The sequence below is a fragment of the Eupeodes corollae genome, chromosome 3 (assembly GCF_945859685.1).
Source record: "Eupeodes corollae chromosome 3, idEupCoro1.1, whole genome shotgun sequence".
NCBI lineage: Eukaryota > Metazoa > Arthropoda > Insecta > Diptera > Syrphidae > Eupeodes > Eupeodes corollae.
In genome coordinates, this window is record NC_079149.1 from 120,057,688 (window position 1) to 120,067,786 (window position 10,099).

The window sequence follows — 10,099 nt, forward strand, 5'->3', positions numbered from 1 at the left end:
CACTCAAGGGGATATGAATACCCTTTTAATGATTATACACAGTGCGAGTAATTAGGATTTTATTTGAAGGGAGGATAGGAAGAAAAAAAATTCAAATCGGTTGAATAATTCTTTAGAAAACTTAAAAAACATATAACTGTTCTATGGGGGGTACCCTTCTAAAGTAATACTTTTGTTAATTGAAAAAAACCAAATTAAGAAAACAAATTTGAGACAAAATTAAAAAAATGTATCTGTTAGTTTTTGAGAAAAATTGAAATTTTCGATTTTTGACGAAAAATTGTGTATGTGAACTACTGTTATTTTTGATCTTAAAAAAATTGAAAAACGCCAATCGTTTAGAACCTTAACTTTCAAATTTAAAGTCAATCAACCCAATGGTTTGGGCTGTAGGGAGGAGGACAGGTAGGGAGATGGACGCAATCGGGGGACCCACTTTTTCGACTTATCTACTATCATAATGCCATGTTTGATTAAAATCGCAATTTTGACATTTTTTACGAATGCAATACTTTGCCATTATCTACGTGTTCATCGTTGAATTCTTTCTTTAATTTCATTTCGGGTAAAGTGGAGCACTACTCCACAATACCCGAACCCATGGGTCCACATTACCCGACACTTTACAGAAGGGCCAATTTTACAACTTTTCCAAACTTTTGTAAATAACATATAAAACAATTAAAAATCAAGTATACGAGTGGGTAAATAAATTTGCTGGCCAACTCCCCAGACAAACATAAAACCACGAAATCTGAACAGAAAACTTTTTGATTTCAAAGATATGATCGAAAATATTAAGGGTACTCCACATTATCCGAACTTACTCTATAGCTACTATAAGTCGCAAGTAAAAATTTGATTGCCAACAGTGTTTCAAAAACCCAAAAACAAAGCATTTTTGCATGTATCTTTCAATATTAACATTCAAATAGACAAGGCATAAGGGTTTTTTTTTTTACTTCATTTCATAAGAAGCCACTCGGGAATTTTTTAAAAATCGTTTTGTCTTAAATTGTTCGGTTTTGATTTTAAAATACTTGCTTTTCGAATTATAGTATTAAAGATATTTCAAAATGATTGCAAATTAAATTACAAATGTAAATTTCAAACGCTTTTATCCTAATACTACATTTTTTTTTTGGCCGGGCTCATAACTCTTGCAATGTTCAACTAATTGACTTGATAGGAAAATATTTCACTTTTCATTTGAGAAGTGGGCGTTTGGCCAAATATCTCTATATACCAATAACAACTTTAAAATTCACAATTTATTCTGTAACATAAACGTTAAATGTATTTTCAAATTTAACTGACAACATCATCCTACACCATTTCACATCATGTATCTCTCAATTGCTTATAGTGACATCTTTATTTAAAAAGAAACATTCACTTAATCGTAAGCGGATATGGCTAACGAAACTGAATGCGGTCATTTTCATTAGAGATAAGTTTTTCCTGTTCCTGTTATAAGTTAAAAGTTTTACTCTCCAACGATTAAATAACTTTTTATTAGTTATTAATTTTTTATCTGACAAATATTTCAACATAAATTTAAGTGTATAATATCAATCAATATATTTTGTTTCTATTTGATAAGAAAAATACTTATTCCAGAGCAATTAACATCGAAATCCAAATATCTATCTCTGCCAAGCGACTACAACAATATATTAAAATGGCTATCGATATGAATTTAATATCACTTAAGGACGGAGGTAGGTTTGCTATGAGTTGGATTGCAGGAACAAATCCAAAATCTTTACGCTCAACCTGTCAACGACAGCAAATCTACTCGGTTGATGTTCAAGAAGTGTGGTGAGTCTTCAACATCATATTGATCAATGAACTCGGATTTCAATAATTTTTCTTTAGCGAAGAAATGATAGAATCAATAAAGATGAAAGAAGATAAACTCTCATTTCGTATACTTTTTAGACTGTGCTTTGGAACGATTCATATTTATGCTGAACAGGTTAAGCATTTGTATGGTAAGGGATACTTTTGTACATAAGCTTTTTCTTTTTTCTATAAATCCACATATTTTAGATGTCACTTTGAGTTTCGTCTGTTTCAATACATTTGTAATGAAGCAATACTCTCGGAAGCGACTAAGGTAAGATTGGAATGGGTCTGATTAGATTTTTCGAAGAACACTTTTTCTCAATGTTTTCTTAGATTTATATTTAATTATTGTTATTTATTCATGTTTGTTTAAAATATTTTCAATGGAAATATATGTAGTTCAAACGTAGGCGATGATTCTTACAGTAAAAGAATTCGTTTAGATTCATCAGAGGATCTTGATATTTCAAGTCTTCTGATGGAAACTGAAGTTTTTAATGAATACACCGAAGACAAATTCCGATTTCCCAATGAATTGGTAAGTATATTTTTAACTAACTTTTTCATTTATTCTTATCAATTGTAAATGATCTGCAACCTTAACTTATAATTTCTTTGGATTGGTATGCTTTTAAGCCTAAAGAAAGAAATTTAGAGCAAATAATAGAACTAAACTCAATACATATTTATAAGAACATTCAGTTTTAAAAGAAAGTATTTAAATACATACATATTTATGCACCCACAGGGACACAATGATTCTAGGAGACAAAAGAATACCTCGACTTGTATTCAGATAAATCAAATAACTATAAGACATGTAAGTTGGGACAATCCAATGCCAGAGACAGAAGATGAATTTGGAGATGCATCCCAAGATGAAAGAAATATTTTAATATCTGGGTTAAACGGTAATATTTTAATTGGCACACATTTATGAAGGCTGTTTTGAAATACATATGTCAGAATAGCTTAAAGTCCTATCTGATAAATTTAGATAAGGCTAAAAGTAAATAAAGAAATGTTTCAAGGAGAAGGGTGTTTGGTAGTTAAATAAATAAGTTTTTAAATGTATTTAACTAAATTTGACAGACAAGGGTGAAACTATTACAATAAAACGATAGAAATAGATAAATTTGCCAACAATTCTTATTATGTAGAAAAATATAATATTTTAAGAAATATTCTCAGAAAAATACAAATGAAACTTTTACGTGAAGGATTCTGTTCGCAGAATAGGGCTAAAAGAATAAGCAAATTTTACAAATAATTGTTTTTTGTTAAATATTTTTTTCTTTTGTGCATAGAAACAATGGACAGTACTAGAAGATTTCGTAGCCAAAAAAGAAAGGTATAGACAAATCTTTAACTTTTATTTGTAATTAATAATGACTTTTTTGTAGCCCTGTTATGATAACTCTGAATGTTCATCATTTAAAAAACCATGTCGTAAGTTGTTTATTTATTACGAGCAACTAAAAAATTGAATAATTTTATTTTTTTATTTCTTTTAAGTTTTAAATGAATCGAATGAATCACTTGATGATTTTCGATACGATTCATCTTTCTACGATGAAACAATATCAGAGGCTGGCCTGTAGGTTTAAAATTATAAATGTTTTTATTTAAATAACATTTTTTTAACAATACATTTTTTTTCATAATTAAAGCGAAACGCAAAATGAAACGATACAGGACACAAATAAAAATATTACTGATTACAATGACAAGTAATATCCTCATCCTTCTTATATTATGAATAACGAATCGAACTTTTGACTTAAGGCCAACATTTTGCAAAATCGCTCATGTTGACACTCTCATTTGTAATTTCCTTAAAAAAGGACAATTTTTTACTAAAAAGACGTCGCTCTATTTAAATGTCCAAGTTAACTTAACTATATTTTGGATCTCGCAAACATTTGCTTTGGATCTAATTTTCGATTCGCTATTCAAAATGAGTTCTTTATCATATATATAACTTTAAGAATATCTTTACATTATTGTTAATTCTAGTAATCTCACTCAAATTGATTTTGAATCCACACGAAAAGATACATTTTTGGAAGATCAGTATCAGTCCAATGTAACAGAAAATTCTAGCAATCGTTTTTCATTAGAGGTAATCTATGTGAATTCAAAGCAAGTGACAAAATATATCTCCAGTTCTTAACTTTTATTTAGGACTCAAAAGATACTCCATTACCTGATTTATTACAAGAATATATAAACCGGACGAATGACAAAGATAACATTGTAAACACTTCCAGCAGAATTGACTCACCAAATTCAAATTTAACTTTAGATGAGATTCCTAGAAGTGCAACTCTGACAGAGAGAAAACGAAAACACTCGCAAATTCTTATTGACACCAATACAAAACTTCCAAAGCTCGATTGTGAAGATATTTGGAAGCATTGTTATGACATTGTAGGTAGAAATTTATGAATTTTAAAATAGTAAAATTTGTTACTCAAATTTATTCAATCTTAGGATAAAGGAGATCATCTAGCTTCACCGAAAGATTGTAGAAAACCAATACTATTCAATAAACGAATAGCAAATCGAAGGTAACATTTATTTGATCTTAAATTTTCTTTTAGTTTATATTTATGTTTTTAATTTTTGTTTTTCAAAGAGTACAGAATGATAAATTGCTCAGTCGTTTCAATAAAAATGTGAAACTTCGGTTGCAGCAAGATCATAATTATAATCGAGAACTCATTGTTGAAGAAATTCTAGGTGATGATTATGAAGAGTTTAAAAATTTGCTTAAAATTAAAACAAGTTATGGCGAAATGTACGGAAGGAAAAAGTCACAGATTAAGGATAAAATTCAGCAATTTGATGATTATAACAATAATAACATAATCGAAAATAACAATACTAACACAAATTGTACTATTATAAACGATAATAACAACAATTTGCAAATTGATAAAGAACAAATTCATCTTCAAATTGAAACAAACAGCGGGTATGTTCGTTGTGAAAGGGAAAATAATGGTTTGACATTAAATTGTGAATTACATGAGGTAAGTAAATTTATAAAACAAAATTGAATCCCAGCCATAATTATTAACATTTTAGATTGATCCCTTTGCAATATCTTTTGATTTTCCAGTAGAAGCTGGACATCAGAGGTAGGTTCCATCCAAGATCTTTAAGAATTGAACTCTTAAAGTAATCTCATTCTAGATCTGAATGGGGAAAAGAAGGAATAATGACAAAATTACTCTTTGCTTGGGTATCAGAGGAACCCATTGTCAATATGAAATCAATTATCGTCGGAGCCAATCGAATTAATGCAGCTTTAGCATTTCACACATTATTGGGTACTAAATTCTTCCTAAATCATACAAAAAAGTTAATATATTGTCCTCTTCACAGATCTATCTGGTCAACAATACATTGAAATAATAAAAGATGAAACAAATTCAATTGAATCGATTGAAATGGGTCCTGAGATTATTAAACTAATAAATAAGATATACTCGTGAATTTCTAAAAGAAACACACAAAAATTGTTTAATTTTTTTCTGTTTTTGTTTAATTTACTAATTAAATTGTAATATTCAATTAAAAAAAGATTACATTTTAAATGCCAATTTGTTGGGCAAGCCCTGTGTAAATATGCAAGGTAATGAAACCAATTCCGGCGGCGGTCAAAGCCTTAAATGCAATTGTTGTCCAAATACCTAATGCGAGTACACTCAACAGACCCTCCAGCCAAACACCCTTGAAGACTGTTGCGATCAACAAGAATGTGACCAAGGGTTTAAGTTTTTTGTTCACATCATGACGGGTGAATAGCCAGATTAGTGTGGCTGTAGAAATGTGTTGAATCTAAGAGATAAAGTAAAGATAAAAGATAAGATTGTCGTTTATATAAGGAAATCCAAAAGGTACTTACCAATAGAACGTTTGATTCTAAACACTTCTGAATGTAAGTCCAACTGAATTCTGCCCCACGAGCTCCAACCCATAACATGAGACCACGTGAAAGTATTACTTCTGCAGCAGCCCAACCCAAACCGGCGGTTATAAGCTTACTATGGCCTTTTCCAGGGATCATTGAGAGGATCACTGCGAAACCAAGCAAATCGGCGACATCAACGCTGCAGCGAAGAAGTTCCTAGAGTTGTATAATAATTTTCATAAATTATAACACTGAGAAGCAATGAAGTTGTCTTGAATCTTACTGAAAGAAAAACATATTCCCCTGTGGAAGTTAGAGTTTCCGAATCGAAGAATGTTGCTAAAACCAACATTTTACATAATTGAGTAAATATGTATATTCCCCCAGCTTGAATGCACTTCCAAAATGCTCCATATTCTGATCTAAATTATATTTCGAACAATTAAGAGAAATTAACTTTGGTGGTCAATGACTTATGGAAAAAAACATGAGGATTCACGAGGAACTTACAATCCAGAATATTTGTAGGTCATATAATATGGGACATAGACTAGAGCTATACAATTACCAAAATGATATAAAGTCATTTTTATCTTAAGTTTAATTGATTAACTTTTATTTAATTAATAAATTAAAATTAAAAAATTATGTACTTCGAGCGGCAATAGAAAATTTTTATTGGATTTCTTATTCTTTGCCCTGCAAGTTAATTGGAAACGTCATTTATGTCAGTGGAGTAAAGTGACAGTTTAAATATTGCAACAGTGGTGGCATTCAAATCTAGACCGGAGAAACCATTTGTACTAGATTTTGGGGTGTAAAATAAGTGTTTATTTGACAAATTTTATTATTTCTCAAGTGAATTCCAATAACACAGCCAGTCGTTTGTGGTAGGCCTTAAAATCCACAAACCCAATTATTCTTCATAGCTATGAGAAACAGCAGCGAAAATCTCATAGAGAGCATAATATACGTTTCAAAAGAGAGCGGTCGGTTCTCTGGTCATCTCTTTTCTATGGTTGCTCAACGTACAAAATTTATATTTTCATATCACTACCTTGTCCCAAGACATCAAATTTTTCTTATAGTTTTACTTTTTCCGACAGCGAATGCTCTTTAGTCTTGAGAACTGTAGCGGTTACTTAAAAAAACGTTAAAGATGACGGCTCCTAAAATAGGAGTATATTCAGAATGAAACTTCAAATTATATTCATATATTCATTAGCTTTAAAAACCACTCAAATCTCAAAATTGGGTTCCTGACTTGTGGTTATATCAGAATTTTATTTTAATATCAATGAATCCATTGGTTCATAATTTGTGTGCTTATTTTTTATACAACAGACATTTTTTTAAAAATGAGGAAATATTTTTCCTTAAAAATTAAAACTGCGTCATTTTTAAAAAATCTAGTACATTATTCCATTTTTCTCTGACTTTTCATCTGCGCCATCTACAATTTCACACAACATCCAAATTTCTTCCAATGTCAATTTTGACAAGTACACGTATCATCTGTCATGCAATTTCACTTTGTGCGAAAGGTGTTTTTCTTTTTATTTTTTATTTTTAATTTACAAAATTCCACACAAAATTAAGTTATAAATTATCTTTGAAAGTGTTAAACTCCTTCAAACATAATCTACAACTTCAAAAATATAAAGAAAAACAATTGAAAACCCCTTTCCCCGAGGAAAAGAAAAAAACAAAAATACAAAAATAAAAATCTCAAGGACGTAGTCTACGACGACGACTTCGACGACCATTGCTGAGTCACTTGTGAAAAAAAAATAAAAACAAGAAAAACTCTTCATATTTTCTTTTGTTTAATCGAATATTGAAATCTGAGGAAAAGCTACCGTTATTTAATATCAATTAATGCATGAAAAATACCTCATACCTTACATCCCATTAATATTTTAATTTCCTTCTGTGGGTGGATTATGAGATGCAAACTAGACGTCGCTTACAATCAGGAGTTTACACTGACGCACCGCTGGACGATAGTATAAGCGGCACAGTAACCACAACTATTCCATCGTCTGTTGTCGTTGACACACAACTCGATCTACAGCTCCAGGAATCGGACGACAATAAGAAATATTCCAAAGGTTGGAACTTTCGTAACTTCTCGAATCGCATCCAAATTTCATCGGGGAATGCCCTCAGGGCATTGATACAAACTCCACTGACCTCAGCAATAGCATCAGATTCACAATATTTTGGATCGGCCCCTCAGAGCCAGGGACAGCAGTTGAATCAATTCGAAGACGAGTTTGGTGGTGATTCGTTGGAGGAACCCTTTGACAAGGACAAAATAATCGTAATGGCAGCTCGAGATAGAACGAACGAATTTGCGAATGCGATACGTTCGCTGCAAAGCAGAAATATATCGCGAGCAGTTAGCGTAAAAGATCCACGCAAAGCCAGACAAATTCAGAGCCATTCAGAGTTTATGATGGTGGCTAAGTTGGTTGGAAAAAATATCGCTAGCACCTACGCCAAGCTGGAGAAATTGACACTCTGTAAGTAAAGGAAAAGGTTTTGAAAAAAAGTATTCAATATTTTTGTTTTAAATTTAGTGGCAAAAAAGAAAAGTCTCTTCGATGATAGACCCCAGGAAATTCAAGAACTCACATACATCATTAAAGGTGACCTAAATGCGCTGAACCAGCAAATAGCCCGCCTCCAGGACATTTCAAAAGACCAACGTCGTACCACCAACGGCAAGCATTTGGTATCACATTCCTCAAATATGGTACTCGCCCTCCAATCCAAATTGGCCAGCATGAGTACAGATTTCAAGCAAATCCTCGAGGTGAGAACCGAGAATTTGAAACAACAAAAAACCCGACGTGACCAATTCAGCCAAGGACCAATGACCAGCCGAATGTCGGCAGCAACAGCCAAACAAGGAAGTCTCCTGCTAAGCGAAGAGAATCAGATTAGCATTGACATGTCCGCCGATGAGAATCGTCCACTCCTTGCCGGTGGATCGGGCGGCGGCCACCATTCGAATCAAATACAAGCCCAACAGCAAATGGTGCTGTACGATGAATCTGATAATTACGTCCAACAACGAGCTGAAACTATGCAAAATATCGAAAGTACAATTGTGGAATTGGGTGGAATATTCCAGCAGCTGGCACACATGGTGAAGGAACAGGAGGAAATCGTTGAGCGAATCGACACGAATGTGCAGGACGCCGAATTGAATATTGAGGCAGCCCACGGAGAGATTCTCAAGTATTTCCAATCGGTATCGAAAAATCGTTGGCTTATGATTAAGATATTCGGTGTTCTGATATTCTTCTTTATTTTCTTTGTTGTATTTTTAGCGTAATAATTATTAAAAATATTATAATGTATTAAAAAAAATATTATTTCCATTAATCTATTATTATAAACTGTGAACTGTAAAATGTTTTTTGTTTTATAATCTTATATTCTTACCTTTTTTTTTGTTTTGATTGGAAAATTATGAAAAATTATTAAATACTTTAAATCTAAAAAAATCGAACATTTTTATTTAAACAAAAAAGAGGTAATTATTTATACCCAGTGCGAGGGGAAGGTCATAACAGCAAATAACAGCAAACATTATTATCTGTTTAATAATTTATTAACATGATAATAAGGTTTGAAAATCGTTAAAATAATTTGTTAATACATGATTTAGGTGAAATAATTATCTTTTGGGATATTTATGTTTAACTTTGGGTTGACTTTATTTTTCATTGGATTTAACTTATTCGTTTTATGGTTTTATATGCGGATGGTGTGCTGAAAAATGTAAAGAAAATTTATAAATAAAAACAACAACAAAAATAAATTAATTCAAACACTAAACATTTTATTTTTTTTTGTGTACTTTAATTAAAACCGTTCTATTTAAATTGTATTTGTAAATATAAATAACGGTTGCTTGAATTTCTGAACGGTTTTGAGGTTCATAGTTTAAATTCGTTTGCTTGTAAAGTATTTTTTTGCGAAGAATTAAGAATGTTTATCGGGAGGTATTGATTTTGAGTAACTGGTTCCATTGAATTTACGAATGTGAGGAGAAAATCGAGAATATAATTATGATATTGGTACTATATGGATATTTTTTTACGACAATACAATATGTGGCTTTTCTATGGAAGTTACCTACTATTTTAAAACAGTCTCAGAGTACATGATGTATTCTAATAAATAAATGAATATTTCGTCTTACATAAGTTAAGTACATATAAAATAGATTATTAGCTAGTTTCTCAAAACCGAGTGATATTAAATCTAAATCTTAATTGAAAATAGATAGTGAAGTACATTGAAACATTTGTAAACGTT

General features: G+C 31.3%; 3 protein-coding genes across 3 annotated transcripts; 2 read left to right on the top strand and 1 right to left on the bottom strand.

The window, feature by feature from the left end:
• Window positions 1–1,561: 1,561 nt before the first annotated feature.
• LOC129950079 (myb-like protein F) lies at window positions 1,562–5,367 on the top strand. Its single transcript, XM_056061875.1, has 16 exons — window positions 1,562–1,821; window positions 1,879–1,994; window positions 2,053–2,119; window positions 2,248–2,386; window positions 2,597–2,759; window positions 3,156–3,199; window positions 3,252–3,297; window positions 3,364–3,445; window positions 3,519–3,578; window positions 3,865–3,970; window positions 4,033–4,278; window positions 4,342–4,418; window positions 4,487–4,883; window positions 4,939–4,991; window positions 5,047–5,183; window positions 5,239–5,367. Exons 1-16 carry the CDS (start codon window positions 1,682–1,684, stop codon window positions 5,346–5,348), a joined length of 1,983 nt encoding a protein of 660 aa, XP_055917850.1. The 5' UTR covers window positions 1,562–1,681; the 3' UTR covers window positions 5,349–5,367.
• A 5-nt stretch (window positions 5,368–5,372) lies between these two features.
• On the bottom strand, window positions 5,373–6,488 carry LOC129950081 (BOS complex subunit TMEM147). Its single transcript, XM_056061876.1, has 4 exons — window positions 6,278–6,488; window positions 6,051–6,189; window positions 5,762–5,983; window positions 5,373–5,694 (listed from the first exon to the last, which is right to left on the bottom strand). The coding sequence occupies exons 1-4, from the start codon at window positions 6,352–6,354 to the stop codon at window positions 5,446–5,448; spliced, it is 687 nt and encodes a 228-aa protein (XP_055917851.1). The 5' UTR covers window positions 6,355–6,488; the 3' UTR covers window positions 5,373–5,445.
• Window positions 6,489–7,275: 787 nt separating this feature from the next.
• Window positions 7,276–9,616, top strand: LOC129951085 (syntaxin-5). Its single transcript, XM_056063095.1, has 2 exons — window positions 7,276–8,292; window positions 8,350–9,616. The coding sequence occupies exons 1-2, from the start codon at window positions 7,716–7,718 to the stop codon at window positions 9,108–9,110; spliced, it is 1,338 nt and encodes a 445-aa protein (XP_055919070.1). The 5' UTR covers window positions 7,276–7,715; the 3' UTR covers window positions 9,111–9,616.
• The last annotated feature ends 483 nt before the right edge of the window (window positions 9,617–10,099 follow it).